Below are 24,075 nucleotides of genomic sequence, written 5' to 3' on the forward strand. Positions count from 1 at the left end.
TTGTATATATTTGTAAGTGTTGTGAATTTTGTATATTTGTACATATTCATTGCATTTCATCATAGATTTTAGACTCTGCTTGTAAATACAGCCTTCATTTGCTTCCAGACTGAGCTAGCCTGGTTATTGTTGGTGGGGGGGGGAATTTCAGCTCACACCGACACACTTTTTATTTTTGGCGCCCAACGTGGGGCTCGATTGCTTGTATGATTTATTCCTGCTCAGATTAGGAAGCAAAATGAAGCTGTTTTGGATTTTGAGTAATTTTATTTCCTCTGTTATCAGTGTGATTGTTTACAGATGGGCTGTTTCCTGCATGATAGACAAGATTGTGAGATATGTGGCATATAAGTCGTTTCTTTGGGTTAAGAACAAGTTACTGAATGCTGTTGAATTCTGTTGTGGTCTTATTGGGCTTAGAAGATATGGTAACTCAACTATGAATCTGCTAGCAGACACATTTGAGTTTGTTACTCCTCTTACAACTACAGAGGGTCTTTGGAACCAGTGGTACCCTAGATATCTTGTGCTAGCCTTAATTTTGTTGTTTCTTGGAATAATCATATGGCTGCTGATAGCACTGTGCCAAGAAAGACGTAAGGCTACTTGCTCTTCCGACCTGTGTAGATGTAAGAGGAAACATAGAAAAGCTCAGAGAGGTTCGGAATTGGTTTCTGATTCTGATTACGGTGACCAGGAAATCACAGTTCAGGTTTGTGAGAAAGCTGCCGATAGTTTTGACTCAGAGCCAGCAGCAGTAGCTGCAGGACCTTTGCCAGAATCTGAGATAACAGACTCGGGTACACAGGCAGACATAGTTACACAGACAGACTCGGCGACACAGACAGACTCGATTACACAGGCAGAGAGGGGTACACGGGCAGACAGGGGTACACAAACAGACACAGTTGCGCAGAGAGAAATGGATGTGCAGACAGACATAGTTACACAGAGAGAAATGGTTGTGCAGACAGACATAGTTACACAGAGAGAAATGGTTGTGCAGGCAGACATAGTTACACAGAGGGAAATGGATGCGCAGACAGACATGGTTACACAGAGAGAAATGGTTGTGCAGGCAGACATAGTTACACAGAGAGAAATGGTTGTGCAGGCAGACATAGTTACACAGAGAGCAATGGTTGTGCAGGCAGACATAGTTACACAGAGAGAAATGGTTGTGCAGGCAGACATAGTTACACAGAGGGAAATGGATGCGCAGACAGACATAGTTACACAGAGAGAAATGGTTGTCCAGGCAGACATAGTTACACAGAGAGAAATGGTTGTGCAGACAGACATAGTTACACAGAGAGAAATGGTTGTGCAGGCAGACATAGTTACACAGAGAGAAATGGTTGTGCAGGCAGACATAGTTACACAGAGAGAAATGGTTGTGCAGACAGACATAGTTACACAGAGAGAAATGGTTGTGCAGACAGACATAGTTACACAGAGAGAAATGGTTGTGCAGACAGACATGGTTACACAGAGAGAAATGGATGTGCAGACAGACATAGTTACACAGAGAGAAATGGATGTGCAGACAGACATAGTTACACAGAGAGAAATGGTTGTGCAGGCAGACATGGTTACACAGAGAGAAATGGATGCGCAGACAGACATAGTTACACAGAGAGAAATGGTTGTGCAGACAGACATAGTTACACAGAGAGAAATGGTTGTGCAGGCAGACATAGTTACACAGAGAGAAATGGTTGTGCAGACAGACATAGTTACACAGAGAGAAATGGTTGTGCAGGCAGACATAGTTACACAGAGAGAAATGGTTGTGCAGGCAGACATAGTTACACAGAGAGAAATGGTTGTGCAGACAGACATAGTTACACAGAGAGAAATGGTTGTGCAGGCAGACATAGTTACACAGAGAGAAATGGTTGTGCAGGCAGACATAGTTACACAGAGAGAAATGGATGCGCAGACAGACATAGTTACACAGAGAGAAATGGCTGTGCAGACAGACATAGTTACACAGAGAGAAATGGTTGTGCAGGCAGACATAGTTACACAGAGAGAAATGGATGCGCAGACAGACATAGTTACACAGAGAGAAATGGTTGTGCAGGCAGACATAGTTACACAGAGAGAAATGGTTGTGCAGGCAGACATAGTTACACAGAGAGAAATGGATGCGCAGGCAGACATAGTTACACAGAGAGAAATGGTTGTGCAGGCAGACATAGTTACACAGAGAGAAATGGCTGCGCAGACAGACATAGTTACACAGAGAGAAATGGCTGTGCAGGCAGACATAGTTACACAGAGAGAAATGGTTGTGCAGGCAGACATAGTTACAGAGAGAAATGGTTGTGCAGGCAGACATAGTTACACAGAGAGAAATGGCTGTGCAGGCAGACATAGTTACAGAGAGAAATGGTTGTGCAGGCAGACATAGTTACACAGAGAGAAATGGTTGTGCAGACAGACATAGTTACACAGAGAGAAATGGTTGTCCAGGCAGACATAGTTACACAGAGAGAAATGGTTGTCCAGGCAGACATAGTTACACAGAGAGAAATGGCTGCGCAGACAGACATAGTTACACAGAGAGAAATGGTTGTGCAGGCAGACATAGTTACACAGAGAGAAATGGCTGCGCAGACAGACATAGTTACACAGAGGGAAATGGCTGTGCAGGCAGACATAGTTACACAGAGAGAAATGGTTGTGCAGGCAGACATAGTTACACAGAGAGAAATGGTTGTCCAGGCAGACATAGTTACACAGAGAGAAATGGTTGTCCAGGCAGACATAGTTACACAGAGAGAAATGGTTGTCCAGGCAGACATAGTTACACAGAGAGAAATGGTTGTCCAGGCAGACATAGTTACACAGAGAGAAATGGCTGCGCAGACAGACATAGTTACACAGAGAGAAATGGTTGTGCAGGCAGACATAGTTACACAGAGAGAAATGGCTGCGCAGACAGACATAGTTACACAGAGGGAAATGGCTGCGCAGACAGACATAGTTACACAGAGAGAAATGGTTGTGCAGGCAGACATAGTTACACAGAGAGAAATGGTTGTGCAGGCAGACATAGTTACACAGAGAGAAATGGTTGTGCAGGCAGACATAGTTACAGAGAGAAATGGTTGTGCAGGCAGACATAGTTACAGAGAGAAATGGTTGTGCAGGCAGACATAGTTACACAGAGAGAAATGGCTGTGCAGGCAGACATAGTTACAGAGAGAAATGGTTGTGCAGGCAGACATAGTTACACAGAGAGAAATGGTTGTCCAGGCAGACATAGTTACACAGAGAGAAATGGTTGTCCAGGCAGACATAGTTACACAGAGAGAAATGGTTGTGCAGACAGACATAGTTACACAGAGAGAAATGGTTGTCCAGGCAGACATAGTTACACAGAGAGAAATGGTTGTCCAGGCAGACATAGTTACACAGAGAGAAATGGCTGCGCAGACAGACATAGTTACACAGAGGGAAATGGCTGTGCAGGCAGACATAGTTACAGAGAGAAATGGTTGTGCAGGCAGACATAGTTACACAGAGAGAAATGGTTGTGCAGGCAGACATAGTTACACAGAGAGAAATGGTTGTGCAGACAGACATAGTTACACAGAGAGAAATGGTTGTGCAGACAGACATAGTTACACAGAGAGAAATGGATGTGCAGGCAGACATAGTTACACAGAGAGAAATGGTTGTGCAGGCAGACATAGTTACAGAGAGAAATGGTTGTGCAGGCAGACATAGTTACACAGAGAGAAATGGTTGCGCAGACAGACATAGTTACACAGAGAGAAATGGCTGTGCAGACAGACATAGTTACAGAGAGAAATGGTTGTGCAGGCAGACATAGTTACACAGAGAGAAATGGCTGTGCAGGCAGACATAGTTACAGAGAGAAATGGTTGTCCAGGCAGACATAGTTACGCAGAGAGAAATGGCTGCGCGGACAGACATAGCTGTGCAGGCAGACGCCATTAACGAGGCACAGTCTCCTCCTCCTCCCTCTGCTGCCCAGACGGACGCAGCAGTGTCTGCAGGATCTCAAAGCACACCTCCTGCCAACCGTGCACAGACTCCCTCTGCTCCTGCTAACCCTGCACAAAATTCCTCTACTCCCTCCAACTCTGCTGTGAATGTGAAAGCTCAACCAGTGAATTTGGTTGCCACTATCACCAGAAAGCGCAAAGGAGCTACAGGAGGAGATGCAGATGCTGCAGGAGATGGTGCAGATAGAGATGAGGGTCCTTCTACTCAGGGTCCCTCTGTTAAGAAAGATCCTTCTGGTGAGGAAGAGAAGGTTAGCCTTAAAACTCTGGCAGACCTCTTGAGACCCCACATGGATGATGGAGATGTAGACCCTGCTAAATTAGCAACTGCTGGTAGTGCCTCTGAACTCAAGGAAATTCAACGGAGGATTAAAATAGGATTATGGGGACAGCGACCTCAGGATGATGATGATGATGATGATGATGAGGATGACATACAGTCAGCTAATGCACCCAGACAGGAAATTAGACATGTGAGGAAGGATTACATCAGAGGAGATAATGAGCCAGTCCTGTCTTGGCTAGCCAGGTGTTTTGATATGGGAGCCCCAGCATTGGTGGTAGGTGACAAGTCGGCCTCTCAGTTGGGGATGCTCTCAAAGGATACAGGCATAGACAGGCACCTAGGCAAGTGCATTGGTAAAGTTTCTCTGTGGGCACGCCTCCTACTGGCAGTCTCGCTGAGGTACCCCAGCAGAGATGATTTACCATGGAACCCTAAGCCTTGGACCACAATAGCTGAGGGAATCAAGCGTCTGAGAGAATTTGCTGTGAGAGAAATAATGTATGGAGATCATAAGACTCTGAATCCTGATGAAATTCCTGTTGGAACAGGCCTTGCCAAAAAGCTCATTAAGCTTGCTCCTCCTAATTATGCTACTATTCTGGCAAGCAGGATTGTGGCAAGAAATTATGGTGGAGTGCCTCCTACTGTTGGCCATTTCACTGACCAAATGAGGCAGTTGGAGGATAGTCTTGCACGTACTTCTTTGGTTTCAGCCATTGAAACTCTGTCTGGAAAGATGGAGAATTGCATGAAAGAGCTGAAGGAGGAACTTAAAACCTCCATATCCAACTTGATGAAGGGGGATGATTCTAATTCCTCTTCCTCCAGATGGATACAAGTTTCAGCTGTTAGGAACAGACGTGCTCCAAGGAGGCCATTCCAGAATAGGTCAAACCAAAACAGACAGCAGAGGCAATCACGTGGCAGTATCTGGATAACTCTGCGTGATCAGTTTGGTGAGAACATGAACAGATGGGATGGTCAACCAACTTCTGATCTTTTCAAGAGGTTACGGGAGCTGCAGAGGGGCAGATCCCGAGGTAGCAATACCAGGAGGGTAGCTGTCGCTTCCTCAGTTTCCCAGAACAACTCTGATAGCTCCAACAGTGATCCTAATTCTGGTGCTGGACGTTGTGCCAGCTGTACATGTGGAGGTAATCCCCACCATTAGGGGTGCCCTGCCTTCCGCCAGGGGGAGGTAAGGGATAATGGAGATAACAGAATCTATTGGGATGTGTACATCCAGTGGCCTGGCACTTCAAAATTTCAGAAGTACAGGGCCTTGGTTGACACAGGAGCTCAGTGCACCATCATACCATCAAATTATCAAGGGGGAGAATCTATAACTATTCAGGGAGTCACTGGTGGATCTCAAGAGTTGTTTAAGATAGAGGTTGACATAAGTTTAACTGGGAAGCAGTGGAAGAAACATACTATTGTAACAGGTCCTAATGCACCTTGTATTTTGGGAATTGACTTTCTGAGAGAAGGGCGTTTTAAAGACCCTAAGGGTTACAAATGGGCTTTTGGAATAGCAACTGTAGAAATTGATGGAGGAAAATTGAAGTTGTCCATTAGACCTGAGCTTTCAGATGAATCTGCAGTTGTGGGACAACATGAGATAGAGGATGTAAAGCTGCCGGTTGCTTCTCAAACTGTGCATCACAGACAATACAGAACCAACCGTGACTCTTTGGTGCCCATTCAAAACTTGATTCGTCAGTTGGAGAGTCAGAAGGTCATCAGCAAAACTCATTCACCTTTCAACAGTCCAATCTGGCCTGTGAGAAAGCAGAATGGAGAGTGGCGTCTGACAGTTGATTTCCGTGCCTTGAATGAAGTAACTCCACCCATGAGTGCAGCTGTACCAGACATGATGGAACTCCAATATGAGCTGGAATCCAAGCAGGCCAAATGGTATGCTACCATAGACATTGCTAATGCTTTCTTCTCTATTCCCATAGCAGAGGAATGCAGGCCTCAGTTTGCTTTCACCTGGAGAGGCATTCAGTACACATTCAATCGTTTGCCCCAGGGGTGGATTCACAGTTCAACCATCTGCCATGCAGTGATCCATGATGCTTTGGAGAAAGGTGGAGCTCCAGAACACATTCAGTTCATCGATGACATCATCGTCTGGGGTGAGACTGCTGAAGAAGTCTTCGAGAAAGGTAACAAAATCATTGACATTCTCTTGCAAGCTGGTTTCGCTATCAAGCGAGACAAGGTGAAAGGACCTGCCAGAGAAATCCAGTTTCTGGGAGTGCGGTGGCAAGATGGTCGCCGTCACATCCCAATGGATGTGATAAACAGAGTCTCCACCATGGCAAATCCCATCAACAAGAAAGAAACTCTGCGTTTCTTAGGCATAGTGGGATTTTGGAGACTGCACATTCCTGGATACAGTCAGATTGTGAAACCTCTCTATGATGTGACTCGAAAGAGAAACAGTTTCCAATGGGGTCCTGAGCAACAAGCAGCCTTTGACCAGATCAAGCGAGAGGTAGTCCAAGCGATGGGTCTGGGACCTGTCCGAACTGGTCCAGACATTAAGAACATTCTGTACACGGCCGCGAGTGACAATGGTCCAACCTGGTGCTTATGGCAAAGAGCTCCAGGGGAGACACGAGGACGTCCTCTTGGTTTCTGGGGTCGTGGCTACAGAGGCTCAGAGGCAAACTACACTCCAACAGAGAAAGAGATTTTAGCTGCTTATGAAGGAGTGAAAGCTGCTTCTGAAGTGATCGGAACTGAGTCACAACTTCTTCTAGCTCCTAGATTGCCAGTTCTGAATTGGATGTTCAAAGGCAAAGGTTCTTCACCACATCATGCAACAGATGCTACCTGGTCTAAGTGGATGGCTCTGATAACACAGAGAGCTCGAATGGGAAATCTCGAAAGGCCTGGTTTGGTGGAGGTGATCACAAACTGGCCAGAAGGCACAAGCTGTGCAAAACCTCCAGAGGAGAGAGTAACTCGTGCTGAGGAAGCTCCTCCTTACAGTGATCTGTCTGATGATGAAAAGAGATATGCTTTGTTCACAGACGGTTCCTGTCGTCTGGTTGGGAACAAGCGGAGATGGAAATCTGCAGTGTGGAGTCCAACGCGCAGAGTTGCAGAAGCGAGAGATGGAGAAGGAGAATCCAGTCAATTTGCAGAGGTAAAAGCTGTCCAGCTAGCTCTTAACATAGCTGAACGTGAGAGATGGCCAAAGCTTTATCTCTACACCGACTCGTGGATGGTAGCCAATGCCTTGTGGGGTTGGCTGAAAGACTGGAAGAAGAATGGCTGGCAGAGGAAAGGAAAGCCAATCTGGGCTGCAGATCTGTGGCAAGACATTGCTGCTCGTATTGAGAGAATCCCAGTGAAAGTGAGACACATCGATGCTCACATTCCTAAGAGCAAAGCTACAGAGGAACAACAACACAACCATCAGGCAGATCTAGCTGCAAGAGTTTCCCAGGTGGACACAAACTCTGATCCTGATCCTGATCTTGACTGGAAACACCGAGGTGAGCTGTTCTTAGCTCGGTGGGCCCATGACTCGTCAGGACATCAAGGCAGAGATGCAACCTACCGATGGGCTCGTGACAGATCCATTGACATTTCCATGGATGCTATCACACAAGTCATCCATGACTGTGACATTTGTGCTGCTATTAAGCAGGCAAAGCGGATCAAGCCCTTGTGGTACGGTGACCGATGGTCCAAGTACAAGTATGGTGAAGCCTGGCAGATTGACTACATCACTCTACCTCGTTCTCCATCTGGTAAGCAGTATGTGCTGACTATGGTAGAGGCAAGCACTGGATGGCTGGAAACTTATCCAGTTCCTCATGCAACTGCACGTAACACCATTCTTGGTCTGGAAAGACAAATCCTGTGGAGACACGGAACTCCAGAGAGGATTGAGTCGGACAACGGAACTCACTTCAAGAACAATCTTGTAAAAAACTGGGCCAAAGAGCACGGCATCGAGTGGATATTCCACATTCCCTACTATGCACCAGCTGCAGGGAAGATCGAACGCTACAACGGTTTGCTGAAAACCACTCTCAAAGCCATGGGGGGTGGATCTTTGAAAAACTGGGAGAAACATTTAGCACAAGCAACCTGGTTGGTGAATAGTAGAGGTTCAGTGAATCGAGCTGGACCTGCCCAATCAGATTTGTTGCAAAAGGAGGAAGGTGATAGAGTTCCTGTTATCAGAGAAAAGAATCTGTTAGGCAAAACTGTTTGGGTATTTTCTCCTTCAGGAGAGGCCAAACCTGTCCGAGGGGTGGTTTCTGCTGAAGGTCCTGGTCACACCTATTGGGTGATGCAAGAAAATGGTGAAATTCAGTGTATTCCACAAAGAAATCTAACTTTGGCTGAGAGAGGTTAAATTCAGAGTGTTGCGCAGATACAGCATCGCGCCCAAGAGGAGAGTTCATGAGATCTACGGTGCACGAACCCTGAGAGCCCTGAGTCACCTGAGAGTCCCTGTTCCTTCCTTCGCTCCATCTGCGAGGAAACAAGCTGTTTGCTGTTTTTCCTGTGATTTGACTCTTTTGAATCATCTACATCTGAGATAGCCGGAATGGACTATGGTCTTTATTCACCTATTGTTGTAGATATTATTTTAGATTAGATAAATGATAGTAGCAGCCAATGGAATTGTTTAGAAGGGGTGGACTGTGATGGTTTGAAACTGTCTTTTTAATTTTTCCTTGCAAAGTTCAGAACAGAGAAAGTGAAAGAATGTAAATAAGTCACTATTGGGTGTAAGAAAGCAAAATAACGATTGTTCTAAACACTTCCATTGGATAGATAGAAATGTTTAAGAACTATTACCCAAAACAAAGTAGGCATTCGGCACATTCTGCGTTCGGCAGTGGGGGCAGTTGCTGGGCTGTCTGGCTGCTGTTTCTTCTTCTCTTCTGGCTGAAGATAACACACTGACCTTGGCAGCTAAGTTAACAACTTTCTGCTTAACTAACTCTGCTTCTCTGTCCAGGGGGGTCTGGGGGGGAAGCTCCTGGGAGAGGGAGGCCCCTTTGGGAGGGTCCCCTTGGGGGGAAGCAAAGGGAGCTTGGTTGTGCTTTTCTGTTGATTGTATATATTTGTAAGTGTTGTGAATTTTGTATATTTGTACATATTCATTGCATTTCATCATAGATTTTAGACTCTGCTTGTAAATACAGCCTTCATTTGCTTCCAGACTGGGCTAGCCTGGTTATTGTCGGTGGGGGGGGGGGAATTTCAGCTCACACTGACACACCAGTTCAGACAATTCACATAGTCAGACATTTTCACACTCCCATGTCCAACATTGGCTTCAGAATCACAGAATTGTCAGGTTTGGAAGGGACCTCAAGGATCATCCAGTTCCAATCCCCCCCTGCCATGTGCTCTGCCATGTCCTTGTCACTTGTGATTGGAATGAGTAATTCCTGATGTTTGGTTCCAGGCAGGTGGCTCTGACACACCCTGACTCCTGCATTCAAATCCAGGAAAGGGCGTAGACATCTCCTCAGTTCATGGAGCTGAACAGCAACATCACTCCATCAGGTAAGGGTAAATCAATGTGTCCCATGGTGCAGTAGAGCCATGGAATGGGGTGGGGTGGAAGGGACCTTCCAAGATCATAGAATCAGAGAATGGTTTGGGTTGGAAGGCACCTTTCAAGATCCTAGAATCAGAGAATGGTTTGGATTAGAAGGGACCTTCCAAGATCATAGAATCAGAGAATGGTTTGGGTTGGAAGGGACCTTTCAAGAGCCTAGAATCAGAGAATGGTTTGGGCTGGAAGGGACCTTTCAAGATCATAGAATGGTTTGGGTTGGAAGGGACTTTTGAAGATCCTAGAATCAGAGAACGATTTGGGCTGGAAGGGACCTTTCAAGATCCTAGAATCAGAGAATGGTTTGGGCTAGAAGGGACCTCCGAAGATCATCCAGTCCAACCCCCCTGCAATCAGCAGGGACATCCTCAACTAGATCATAGAATTCTCACAGAATTGTCAGGGTTGGAAGGGACCTCGAGGCTCATCCAGTTCCAACCCCCCTGCCACAGGCAGGGACACCTCTCACTAGATCAGGTTGCTCAGAGCCACATCCAGCTTGGCCTTAAAGACTTCTGGGTTGAGTGGCAGCAGATGGCAGGAGAGGCTGGAAAGGCCAAAATAAAAAGCTTCTCTGCAGAGGAAGAGAAGCTTGTGCTGAGTCTCTGGAGGGGGAGGGAATTAAAGATTTACCAGTGTTTACTGGGGAGTACACAAAGTTTATGTCTGAGCACAAAGAGCTCTTCATTCAGCACCACTGCTTTTATTGCCAGCCTGATGCAGCGTGGGAGTTGCTGCCCTTTAGCAGCAAACCTTGCTGGATGGCTACACAAAGAAGCAGGAGGTGCTGTGGAACAATCCATGCCAACAGCACTTTACAAAGGAGTAAGGGAGCCTCCTGCTTCACAGCATCAGCCACTACTCACTGAGAGAGGTCCAGGTGGCAGCTAAGATAGGGTCCAGCCACATCTTCCGCTGGCACAGCTGCTTGGCCATGTTCAGATTGGTCTAACTAAGCGTAAGCCCTTGATCAATCAATTGGGTTTTTGCTCCTTATGCTGCCTGCTGCATGGATACAACTTCCAGTACCTGAAGGGGGCTGCAAGAGAGCTGGGGAGGGACTTTGGACAAGGGCTTGGAGTGACAGGATGAGAGGGAATGGACTGAAGCTTGAGGAGGGCAGGTTTGGACTAGAGATGAGGAAGAAAATCTTTCCAGTGAGGGTGGGGAGACACTGGAACAGGATGCTCAGGGAGGTTGTTGGTGCCCCCTCCCTGGAGGTGTTCAAGGTCAGGTTGGATGAAGCCTTGAGCAGCCTGGGCTGGAGGGAAGAGTCCCTGCCTGTGGAAGGGTGGATGGAACTGGGTGATCTTTAATGTCCCTTCCAACCCAATCCATTCTATGACGATCTTTAAGGTTCCTTCCAACCCAACCCATTCTATGATGATCTTTAAGGTCCCTTTCAACCCAACCCATTCTATGATGATCTTTAAGGTCCCTTCCAACCCAACCCATTCTATGAACTGACAATACCTGCTGTGCTGGTTTGAGGCCAGCCAGAACATCTCTTGCCCCGAAAGGGACAAAAGAATGACACACACACAAACGGATTGGAGAGTGATGGAAAGGTTAAATGGAAAAGCGATTGGTGAAACTACAGAAAAACTACAAAGCATAGTGGCAAAGAATATCCCAAAGCATACACAGTCCCTTCCATAATTTCCAGAGGCTTCCATTCCTTCCCTCCTCCCACCTGAGGGTATACCCAAACCCCCAGGGCTCTTTCTTCGCCCCCCTCCCGCTGCTAGGCAAGTCTCAGGCTGGCCAGGTCTGAGACTTCCCCCCCCTCCATTCTCCTCCTGGCATTAGGCCTAGTCAGGCCTAAGGGGCCTGAGATACTCCCCCGGCATTACCCGATAAGAGAGAGCATCTCCCATGGGAGCAGAGAGGGAAGAAAGAGGAAGAGAATGGCTTTGCAGATGGACTTATAGGGCGCAGGATTTATGGGTAGAAATACGCCGTTTCCTGTGTCCACCCCTGTGGGTGGGCACCCGGGACACCAGAGGTGTATCTCATGCGGCAGTGGCAGGGGGCACCCAGCCTAAACTGCCACATTCCACCCCTTATTTCATACCCATAATTCCTGCACCCAAAACATATCATCAAATTAGAAACAACTTTCAGATGACATGTCTAGCAAAGTCCAAGTCTCCATCTGGGCGTCCTTCCGAAAGGTCTCTCCCTCGGGCTCAGGTAACAGTTCAGTCCAGCTCTTCTCCCTCATCCTGTGGAACCTCCCAGTGACGCAGAGTTCATTCTTCTGCATGGTGAACTCTTCATGGGTCCGATGGACATCCTGGCCACCTGGAAACAACCTCACAACTTCTCAATCAAATATCTATCTCCATCCACTCAAGCGGCATGTTTCCACCCCTCGGGGCAATCGAGTCAGAACAATCAGGCTCCTCGACTCGACTCCTTCCACCCCTTGCAGGCAACAGCACGCTGAGACTTTCCAAAGCTGCACGGACCTTTCCCAAGCCCAGTGCTGACCGCTTCCAGCCGCGGCCTGAGGCTAATACGGATGCACACCACGCACAGGCACACCGCTCCCCCTGAGCGTACGCATGCCGAGGCGTGGAGGCATCCGGCTACACAGCCCTCCCCGGAGAGGGAGTGGCTGCACTGCAACCCACCGAGAAGAGAGGCGGAGCCAGGTGCTAGGCGCCATTTTCGGAGTGCGTCCGAAAATCAGGGGAGAGATAACAGCGAGAGCCGCCGTCACCTCTGCAGCCGCGGTACAGATCCAAACCGCCGCCACCCCTCGGGCCACACGAGCGGCTTTTCCAGCCAAAGCTATACTCGCTCCCTGGGTCCTCGGAAGCAGCTTTTGAACTGGAGCCACCGCCCGCCTTCTTGAGTTGCGGGAGCCACCGCTCACCGCCCCGCTGCGGCTAGCCCCCACCGCCGCGGGAAAAGCCGACCCTGGTCTGCTTCCGACTGTCCCTCCCCCTTCCTCGGCTCTGCGCCGCTCTACTCGCCGCTGGCGCCGCGGGGAGCAAAAGGGAAAGGGACAGGCACCGCATTCTTAAGCTCTTCCCAGTGCCTGTAGCTGTAGAGTCGCCGCTGCCACCTTAGAACAGCAGATGGGATTCCACGCCACGGCTACGCACCAGGGTGTCCCCTCGGAACCCATAAAACGCCCACACGGTCGCCCCAGCACAAAGCCTTGAACTCAGCCACACAAAACCAGCAACGCCCAGATATCCATTTCAACTTTTCCACCTCTACACTTTTCCAGTCCAATTCGCAGAGTTCAGCACAGGAACCATCCTCTCCTACTTTGGTATCTGTGCTGGTTTGAGGCCAGCCAGAACATCTCTTGCCCCGAAAGGGACAAAAGAATGACACACGCAAACGGATTGGAGAGTGAGGGAGAGTTTAAATGGAAACGCAATTGGTGAAGCTACAGAAAAACTACAAAGCATAGTGGCAACGAATATCCCAAAGCATACACAGTCCCTTCCATAATTTGCAGAGGCTTCCAATCCTTCCCTTCTCCCACCTGAGGGTATACCCAAACCCCCAGGGCTCTTTCTTCCCCCTCCCACTGCTAGGCAAGTCTCAGGCTGGCCAGGTCTGAGACTGCCCCCCCTCCTCCATTCTCCTCCTGGCATTAGGCCTAGTCAGGCCTAAGGGGCCTGAAATACTCCCCCACCGTTACCCGATAAGAGAGAGCATCTCCCACGGGGGCAGAGAGGGAAGAAAGAGGAAGAGAATGGCTTTGCAGATGGACTTATAGGGTGCAGGATTTATGGGTAGAAATACGCTGTTTCCTGTGTCCACCCCTATTGGGTGGGCACCCGGGACACCAGAGGTGTAATTTATGTGGCAGTAGAAGGGGGCACCCAGCCTAAACTGCCACACCTGCTCTGAATTGCTCTGGCCAAGGCTTTATGTCCAGAGCTCATGCACAGAACTGCAGCACCTGGCCTTTTGCAGCCATTCTTCAGCTTTCAGTCTGGAACTCAGATCTGCCAAAGATCTACCTTGGAATGACTGAAGTGTGTGGATGTGAGACAGACTGAGCAGGGAAAAAGCTTCTCTCCCACAAAATGACATCCCATGGGATGCTGAGGTGTGGTGTAACCACACTAAATACCTATGGAAGGATTCAGCTCCCTCAGGTCACAGTGATTAACCCAGCACACTACTCACACAGGGATTCCCAGGCTTCCGCCTCTACCTTTGCACTATTCTTGCTGGGGGAGCCTTGCACAGCAACTTCCTCTTGGGTGGGTGCTTCTCAGTGCTGTGGAGCTTGGCTTGAAGGCTGTTGAGGGCAGCTGGACTTCTGAGCAGGAAAATTCCTTTGCCTTGGTTGGAGCAGCTTGGTTTGCAGATCCAAATCTCTTTTTCTGCAGAGAGGATTGAGTCTGTTACTGAAGAGTGTGGTAGGAAGCACTCAGGTGCACACCAGACACATTAGAATCATAGAATCATTTTGGTTGGAGAAGATCGTCGAATCCAAACATCATTTAACTCTGCCAAGCCTGGTCCTAACCCAGACTGGGGCTCTTCAGCCTGGAGAAGAGAAGGCTCCAAGGAGACCTCAGAGCAGCCTTCCAGTACCTGAAGGGGCTCCAGGAGAGCTGGGGAGGGACTTTGGACAAGGGCTTGGAGTGACAGGATGAGAGGGAATGGATTGAAGCTTGAGGAGGGCAGATTTAGACTGGAGATTAGGAAGAAATTATTTCCAGTGAGGGTGGGGAGACACTGGAACAGGTTGCCCAGGGAGGTTGTGGATGCTCCCTCCTTGAAGGTGTTCCAGGCCAGGTTGGATGAGACCTTGAGAAACCTGGGCTGGTGGGAGGTGTCCCTGCCCATAGTAGGGGTTTGGAACTGGATGATCTTGAAGGTCCCTTCCAGCCCAACCCATTCTGAAATCTATGAACATCCCTCAGCACCACATCTCTGTGGCTTTTAAACACATAGAATCATAGAATCAGTCAGGGTTGGAAGGGACAACAAGGATCATCTAGTTCCAACCCCCCAGGGCTGGGATCCAACCACCTCCCTGGGCAGCCTGTTCCAGTCTTTGAGAACCCTTTCAGTGAAGAAGTTTCTTCCAATATCCAACCTAAACCTCCCCTGGTGCAACTTGAGGCCATTTCCTCTGCCCTGTCGCATACAGAGAATGATCAAGGGCTCTGCAGCCCCTAACTGCCCTCATGATTGGAACAATTCACCTCTGCAGAGCTTTAGGAAGTTGTTTCTCTCCTCTTCTATGTCCAGGCGGAAAGATTCTGGGAAGAATTCTTCCATCTTCAGGAACCTGTGGGAGAATCAAATGGCTGCACCCAAAGAGTGGCTGTCAATGGCTCCATGTCCCAGTGGAGTCACTCAGGGCTCAGTCCTGGGACCAGTCTTGTTCAACATCTTTGTTGGTGCCATGGACAGAGGCATCGAGTGCACCCTCAGCAGGTTTGCTGATGACACCAAGCTGTGTGGTGCAGCTGACAGCTGGAGGGAAGGGATCCATCCAGAGGGACCTGGGCAGGCTGGAGAGGTGGGCACAAGCCAACCTCAGGGGGGTCAACAAGACCAAGTGCTGGGTTGAGGCAATCCCAAGCACAAATCCAGGCTGGGCAGGGACTGGCTGGAGAGCAGCCCTGAGGAGAGGGACTTGGGGGTGCTGGGGGATGAGAAGCTCAACAGGAGCTGTCAGTGAGCACTTGCAGCCCAGAGAGCCAACCAGAGCCTGGGCTGCATCAAGAAAAGTGTGGCCAGCAGGTCAAGGGAGGTGATTCTCCCCCTCTGCTCCACTCTGCTGAGACCCCACCTGGAGTACTGCATCCAGATCTGGAGCCTCTGTTACAAGAGGGATATGGACATGCTGGAAGGTGTCCAGAGAAGGGCCAGCAGGATGAGCAGAGGGCTGGAGCTGCTCTGCTATGAGGACAGACTGAGAGAGTTGGGGCTGTTCAGTCTGGAGAAGAGAAGGCTCCAAGGTGACCTTCTTGTGGCCTTCCAGTATCTGAAGGGGACTACAAGAAAGCTGGGGAGGGACTTTTGAGGGTGTCAGGGACGGACAGGACTGGGGGGAATGGAATAAAGCTGGAAGTGGGGAGATTCAGGCTGGAAGTGAGGAAGAAGTTCTTCCCCATGAGAGTGGTGAGAGCCTGCAATGGGTTGTCCAGGGAGGTGGTTGAGGCCCCATCCCTGGAGGTGTTTAAGGCCAGACTGGATGAGGTTCTGGCCAGCCTGATCTTGTGTGAGGTGTCCCTGCCCATGGCAGGGGGGTTGGAACTGGATGATCCTTGTGGTCCCTTCCAACCCTGCCTGATTCTATGATTCTAAGTGGTAAGCCCTGTCCAACACATTCATTCCTCAGGTACTCTCAGCAAGGATTCTTGCAAGGAGAAGCTTCAGAAATGCTCTTGTAGTTTTGGACACTTGGGTGTTTGCTGTGTGTTTTTCCTGAGCTACCTCCTTCTAGAAGCCTTCAAGAACTGGCTTTCAAACATTCTTCAGATGCTCAGCTGGGCTGGCTGCAGGTAAGCAAGGTGCAGGATTGCCTTCTGGGGGTTGGGTAGGTAAAAAATAAAGGAGCAGGAGTGGCAATAAGCTTCTCTTCTGCTACAGTGTCTATGGCACAAGAAGGTGTGGCTTTTCCAGTAGGATAATCAGAGAATGGTTTGAGTTGGAAGGGATCTCCAAAGGTCATCCAGTCCAACCCCCCTGCAGTCAGCAGGGACATCCTCCACTGGAGCAGGTTGCTCAGAGCCTTGCCCAGCCTGACCTTGGATATCTCCAGGCATGGAGCCTCAGCTACCTCCCTGGGCAACCTGTTGCAGTGTTCCAGCAGCCTCCTGGTGCAGAACTTGTTCCTCACATCCAATCTAAATCTGCTCTGCTCTCAATCCAAACCATTGCCCTTTGCAAACAGTTCCTCTGCAGCCTCAATTCTTGTGGCTGCTGTCTTTGGGGGTCCTGGCACTCCTCTGACTCCAGATACAGGGAGGAAATTCTCTGCTGTATGTACTCCTGGTGGGAAAAAAAAGTGATTTTCCTGGAAGATAAGCAAGAAAGCAATCCCCATCTGCTTTGTGCCCTGCACTGTGATGAGTGCAGGATAAACTGGACTTGGGCTGCTGTGCTCCCACTTTATGTTGGTGTGTTTCTGGTCACAGGTTCAAAGAGGAGAGAGTTCTTACTTGAATTTGGAGCTCCTCCTACTCTTTTTCATCCTCCTCTCTTGCTCTCTCAGGCAGCACAGAAGCTCTATCTTAGTGGTGAGGACTCTGTTGTTGGGGATCTGGTAGAGAAGTTGTTCACCTGCATGGGAAACAATAACCAAGCTTGTCCTCCTTGTCCCATGCAGCAGAATCTGGAGGGTGAAGATGACTTTGCCACTGCTGGCTTTGACCAGTTTGCTCTAAGGCAGCAGTGACAACCCAGAGAGCAGAGTTAGGCTGTAAATGTGCTTCTGTCCAGCCTTGGGGTGGAACAAATCAAACTGAGGAGGTTTCATAGGGTCATAGAAATGGAATCATAGAGACCTTGGGGATCATCAAGTCCACCTGGAGCTCACAATCCCACCACTGCTGCACCACCATATCTGAGACCAACTCCTGCAGTGGTGCAACCTGATCAATAATCACCCCACTGCCAGCAGAACTGGCTGGAGGGGGAGGGCTCTACCTGGTCTGGAAGGGAAGAGCTCACCCACTCCTGTGCCCCAGGAGAGCCCACAGCTCTGTGCCATGGTGCTCAGGCTTGCCAGGGCACAGGTCCTGACCAGCTCCCAGAAGCACAAAGATTGCCCTAAGGGTCTGTCCAGGGAGGTTTGTGTTGGTTGTGCTTCTTCAAGTACCTCTCAGAGGCATTGCTGGGGGAGTCCTTGGTTTTATGCTTCCCTGGTGGGACAACTGGGATCCTGGGGAGTCAGGATGTGCTGCTGAGGGGCCTGTGCTCAGATCCAGAGGGAGAGAGGAGCACATCTCAGAGGTGGCTGTGATGGTTTGGGTTTGAATCCCTACACTGCTCATTTCACTACATTTAATTCATTCCTATGACTTCCTTTCTCCCCAAGATGTTCTCCTCTCTAAACCCTTTCTTTAATCACCATGGCAATCCAGATGTCCCTCTGAGGTCTGCTAAGGAGTTGATGTTACCAACTTCTTCTACCCCCAGGTGACCTCCTCTGCCCAGAGAGGCACAAGTCCAGCATGCTCAAGTTTTTCTCACCACCCTCTCCCAGCCCAGGCTCAGAGGCCCCTCTACCTTCTTTGAAATGCAGATAGGTCTCTGGGTTCTTGATTTCACACCATTTCAGTGCATAATCCTCTCTCCTGTTGTCATAGATACGCTGCCAGCCTCTGCCCTGGCAATAGCTGCTCACTCTGCAGAAGGGGTGATTGATTAGTATTGATTATTTGAGGCAAGTGGATCACCTTGCATGGCTTCCTATAGAGTCATACAACCATGGAATCACTTAGGTTGGAAAAGACCTTTGAAGAACATTGAGTCCAAGCCAGCCCTGGAGGTTTTTGCAGCCAGGCTGGATGTGGCTCTAGGCAACCTGCTGGGTGAGGTGTCCCTGCCCATGGCAGGTGGATTGGAACTAGCTGAGCCTTGAGGTCCCTTCTGTGCTTCTATGATTCTCTAACTCTACCAAGGCTGGTGCTAAACCACATCCCTCAGCACCACATCTCTGTGGCTCTGAAACACCTCCAGGGGTGGGGATCCAACCACCTCCTCATGCTGCTGTTCCTGTGAGTCTGCCAAGAGGACCTACTTACAGCTCAGCTCCATTAGATCCACTCAGATAGAAATATGGTCCTGGCCCCACTGGCACTTTTGGTGTTTCTTCTTCTGGCTGTTGTTTTTGAGGGCTTGCCTTGCCCTGTGTCCTGCTCTTGTTGGACTTGGCTCTGTCAAGCTCCACTTCAGAGGTGGTAGAAGCAGCTGCAAAAGTGGAGATGGAGAAGCTTGCAGAGGCTGATAAAACTGTGCCCCTGGTTTCTCCTCAACCTGGCTATACACAGAAGTTTGGGAACCAAGCCTGTGAGCAGAAGAACAAATCCACTCTGTCCTAGTTCTGTTCCAGCTGGAATCAGGTGGGTGGCAGGGAAGAGAGGAGCAGGAAGCAAGCAGCTGGATTTGTCTAACTCATTGCATTGTTCCTTTACTGTTATCTCTAACAGCAAGTCTTGTGCTCCCTGAGTGGAAACTGCTGTCTCAGGGACAAAACTGCTCTGCCTAAAGTGGAGCAAAGGTGTTGGCTGTTGGAACCTCTCCCTAGTTTCCAAGCACCTGTTTGATGTCCCTGTTGTGAACTCTGTGCCCAGTTACTGCACTTTCCAGCAGGCTGCCACACCTGCTTTGCTTTGCTCTGCTTTGCTATGGAATAAAGGTTTGCAGACTCTTTGAGGTGGAAATTGCTTTCCATTTGTGCCTCATACAGGACTTGGCTCCAAAGGGTCCTGCCAGTAGAAGCCTCAGCACAAACTGCACAAACTGAACCTCCTGCCTGCAGTTTCCTCCTTCAACTAAGCCCAGAAGAACATCCCCAATGACCAGCTCCAACCAGCCAGGGCTCAGCATCCAGGATGGAAAACACTGCCTGGGCAAAGTCTTGTCCCCAGCAGAAAGGAGCCTCCCCCATGGTGCATTTCAAGCTGCTCATTACTGGTTCTGTGGTTGACCTTTGATGATCTCCCAGACTCTGTGCTCAGTGATGGGACAAGGGGCAGTGGGCACAAACTGGAACCCAGGAGGGTCCATCTGAACTTAAGGAGAAAGTTCTGTGGTGTGAGGGGCTGAAGTGTCTTAGTTTCACTAAGCTGCAGGGCATCACCTGTGGCTGTGTCATTGTAGAGAGGCTGTGGTGGTAAAGAATGCAGAGCAGCCCCAGAGGGGATCTGAGCAATGCTCAGCAAGAGCTGAAGGGTGGGGGGCAAGAGGCTGGGGCCAGACTCTTCTCAGTGGTACCCAGAGACAGGACACAAACTGGAACCCAGGAGGTTCCACCTAAACATAAAGGAAACCTTGCCTGTGAGGAAAGCAGGCTGCCCAGAGAGGTCATGGAGAGCTTCCAGCCCCCCCTGGCCATTGTGCTGCTGGGCAAGCTGCTGGGGGTGCCCTGCTGTAGCAGGGGGGTTGGACTGGCTGAGCTCCAGATGCATTCTTCCCACTCCTATAATTCTGTGATTCTCTCTTAAAAGACCTTTTCTGCAGTAATTCCGTGAAGCTGCAGTAATTCCGTGAAGCTGAGGCTGCAGGAGGGTGGTAGAAGGGTTGCACCGGGGAGGACTCTCCAGCAGGGAGCAGTGCCTGGCTCTTGGCTTCAGCATCTCGTTTTGCTCTCACAGAAGCATACATTCCATCTTCCAGCTGCCTCTCGATCAGACCAGCATTAGCCACTCGCTCCAATTTATTTATTTCGGGTTTTTTTTCCCCCCCTTTAGAACCATCTGTGTGAAGGTAGCTCAAATACAGGCTTCATGCATTATGCACAAGCAGCAGGCAAAGGCAAAAGGCTTGCAGGGAGGTGGCAGAGCTCAGCTGCTTCCTGGACAGAACAGATTAGATGGAGAGGTTGTGCCATGAACTGGTACCACCCCTCCAGCTCCTGGTATCTTCCAGGAGGGAGGCTGAGCCCTCTCCCCTGCCTTAGCTCAGTGCTTCGCTGCTAACTCTCTCTTTGCTGTGGGAATGTAAATATTGATTCATCTCTTTTTAGCATTTCATGGCTCATGCATCCCTCCTGCCACAGCTTTTTTGGTTTGGGTTTGTTTGTGGTTTTTTCCCTTGTGTTTTGTTTTGTTTTGTTTTGTTTTCCCCTTGGAATTTTTTTTTTGTCACTCTTATCATCTCCCTTCTTGCCTGGATTGCTAAGAAATTAACCCATTTTAAGCAGTCCCATTTGTCCTGAGACATGGACACATCCTCCAGGGGTAAGGAATTCTTCCATCAGGCTCTAGGTGGACTTCTCCTCTCCTCCTCTAATCTTCATGCAGGGGGTGGGAGCCTTGTGTCATCTTTTCTGGCTAATTATGAAACCTCCCAGGATTCAGGATGAACCTTCCTCTCTTGGAATCTTTTGGACATGGATTATTTTTAAGCAAGAGTCCCCTTAGTCTTGCATATTGGTTTGTGTCCTTAGATGGCTGAGAGAAGGGGAAAAAAACAGGGTTGCAAGAGGTTATTCTCTCAAATTTCAGGCAGGGGTCTTCTCACTTGCTAACCAGAGGTGGGGTTTAGATGCTCTTTAGGATTGGAGCTCTCAGGAAACAAAAAGCAGAGTGGTTTAGCTTGCAGACCTCAGCAGCAGAGGGGAGTGGATATTTCAGAGGACTTTTGTGCAGCTCAGCTCAGTTCTGTGTGTGAAAGAGTCTCTCTCTCTCTCTGTCCAGCAGGTATTTGTAGTGGAGCAACACTCTTCTACCTCCCCTCCTGAGCCAGCAGCATGGAATTAAGCAGTGTGATTCCTTTCCACAGAGCCTGCACAGAGATTGCCCTCCCAGCAGGTGCAGCCAGTGAATTCTATCATTTCAGCCAATTTTTGAGCTCAGCTCATTAATTTCTTTGGGAATTGTGTGCTGGGAGGTGGGGGGGGGGGTGGGGGGTGGTGTCTGTGCAAGCAGCTCCTGGCTCATCCCAGCTCTGCTTTCAGTGCAGCCAGGGAATAAACACACACTGGCAGGGGGAATGCAGCTTGCTTTGGGTCATTTTGTGCTAGCAAAAAGGCAGAACAAGCAGAGCTTAGAAGACAGAACTTCTCTTTTCCCCTTTTTCCATGAAAAGGAAGGTTTAATGGAGCAGCAGCTGAGTGATGTCTTTAAAATCCTGAGTTTAAATCCAGCTGAAAGGTTCATGCTGGAGACCTAAATGATCCAACCACCTTTCCACAGACAAGCCTTGCTCTGAAGATTCTCTCTGTGTTTTGAAACTGATTAATCATTTGGTTGGTTTTTTTTACTGCCAGAGCTGAGTTCAGCAACAAAGAGGTCAGGAAAGAAAACTCCCAGATGATGCTGTTGGTGTTGTCAGTGAAAGATCTGTGGCATTTCAGCCAAATTCTCTCTCCAGAAAAAAAGAGAATCATTTAGGTTGGAAAAGACCTTCAGGAGGATCATTTGAGCCCAGCCATAACCCAACTGCCATGACCACTACACTGCTGCTAATGTATTTCCCTTCCTGCTTGCTACAAAACACTTCATAGGTGAATATTAAATCTTTCATTTCACTCAGTGTTGGTCATCAATATCCCACATCACGAAGACAGACTGAAAGATTTGGGGCTGTTCAGTCTGGAGAAGAGAAGGCTCCCAGGAAACCTTCTTGTGGCTTTCCAGGATCTGAAGGGGGCTACAAGAAAGCTGGAGAGGGACTTTTGAGAGTGCCAGGGAGTGACAGGACTGGGGGGGATGGAGCTAAACTAGAAATGGGGAGATTCAGATTGGATGTTAGGAGGAAATTCTTCCCCATGAGGGTGGGGAGACACTGGCAGAGGTTGCCCAGGGAGGTGGTGGAAGCCTCATCCCTGGAGGTTTTTGCAGCCAGGCTGGATGTGGCTGTGAGCAACCTGCTGTAGTGTGAGGTGTCCCTGCCCATGGCAGAGGGGCTGGAACTGGCTGAGCCTTGAGGTCCCTTCCAGCCCCAACAATTCTGTGATTCTGGGATAATTTCTGTCCTGAATTGCTTTAGAAGCAAAGGCTTGGATTGGTATTTTCACAGCCTGGAATTGTGTTAAAACCTTCTTTTTAGACTATTCTTTTAGAATGATTACCTTGAATTCTTTCAGGGGAAAAGGGGTGGACTTGCATTTTCATTTATTTGCCATGAATTAGTGGCCAGCACTTTGGCTAAGTTAAGAAGATACTGAAACTGATCACAGGCCTTGGCACAATTAACAGCTGCAAATAAGGAGAGAAGAGTCACCTCTGGCAGCAGAGAAGGATCCTGCCTCCTGTTGGTTGCCTTCTGACATCATGGATTTGGTGCTCTCTTTCCCCTTGGCTGGCACAAAGCCCATCTCAGCCCAGCCTGCAGAAGGAAAGATCCTCATCAGCCACTTTGGTCAGGAGTGAGCTTGGAAAATCTGTTAAGATCCAATTTTATTTTCCTCTTTGCCATCATTTGCTCTGGTGGGCTTAGATGCCATTTCTGGCAGTTTTCTCCTTTCATCAGAATCTTTATCTTTCCCTAGTTCTTTACCTGGGAATACCCAAATTCTACTTTCTGTCTACTGAAGCTGGAGATATCTCTAGAGACAAGCTTGCTGGTGACTGTGATGGACATCTGAGTGCTTTTGTAGCTGATCTTTGTGCTCTTTCTACTCCCTTCCCATTCAGGTGGGTCTTGGGTTGCCTGGTAAATTTGCTGTAAACTTATAGTAGGACAAGAAGAAGTGGCCTCAAGTTGCACCTGGGGAGGTTTAGGTTGGCTGTGAGGAACAATTTCTTCCCTGAAAGGGTTGTCAAGACCTGAAACAGGCTGCCCAGGGCAGTGGTGGAGTCTCCATCCCTGGAGGGGTTTCACAGCTGTGGTGCTGAGGGCCATGGTTTGGTGGTGCTCTGGCAGTGCTGGGTTAAGGGTTGGACTCCGTCATCTTAAAGCTGTCTTCCACCCAGAAGGATTCCCTGATTCTACAACCCTGTGTAAGGTCTGGGTGCTTTTCTCCAGCCTGCTGCTCAGGTTGGAGCAGTGTCCATGACTTATTTTCAAGTTGATCTCTGTCTGTGGGGGTCAAATGCTTCTTTGCAGGAAGCTTGGAAGCTAAGACTCAAGAGTTTGTCTTTGCAATGGGTATGGAAAAACCCAAATGAGATATTCTGCCTGGAGGCAGAAACCATGATCCTGGGCAGCTGGACATAGAGTAGGAAGCAAATTCTCAGTCAGTTTCATGCTTGCAGCAGTCAGTTGTGGAAAAAAACAAAGGAGTAGTGCTGAGTCAAGGCTGCAGCTGTTTTGTAGGAAGGATTCTGACCTTAGCAAGCGCAGGGCAGGAGGAACAACCATCTGGAATCAGAGAGGGAAATACATTTCCTGCTTCTACTTACAAGCAAAAGTACCAAACAGTCAACTTCTGAATGCTCCAGCAGAGCTTGAGCTGCTCCCTGCCCTTGCACTTGACTTCTAGCCAGGCCATAAGCAGCTTCCACAGGACCAAACCAGCCCCTGATGGAGCAGGTTGGTGA

The 24,075-nt window shown here is 49.0% G+C and overlaps 1 protein-coding gene across 1 annotated transcript in view; it reads right to left on the minus strand.

The window, feature by feature from the left end:
* The window catches only part of TTLL10 (tubulin tyrosine ligase like 10), a 34,510-nt gene extending 11,600 nt beyond the window's left edge, over window positions 1–22,910 (minus strand). The window contains exons 1-7 of the mRNA XM_054394831.1: window positions 22,817–22,910; window positions 18,673–18,838; window positions 18,155–18,273; window positions 17,086–17,206; window positions 15,118–15,203; window positions 14,115–14,286; window positions 515–523 (exon numbers count right to left, since the gene is read on the minus strand). Coding sequence (XP_054250806.1) covers window positions 515–523; window positions 14,115–14,286; window positions 15,118–15,203; window positions 17,086–17,206; window positions 18,155–18,273; window positions 18,673–18,838; window positions 22,817–22,910 — 767 coding nt within the window. The remainder of the gene's footprint in view (window positions 1–514; window positions 524–14,114; window positions 14,287–15,117; window positions 15,204–17,085; window positions 17,207–18,154; window positions 18,274–18,672; window positions 18,839–22,816) is intronic.
* Window positions 22,911–24,075: the final 1,165 nt, after the last annotated feature.

Source organism: Indicator indicator, chromosome 32 (assembly GCF_027791375.1).
Source record: "Indicator indicator isolate 239-I01 chromosome 32, UM_Iind_1.1, whole genome shotgun sequence".
NCBI classification, from domain to species: Eukaryota; Metazoa; Chordata; class Aves; order Piciformes; family Indicatoridae; genus Indicator; species Indicator indicator.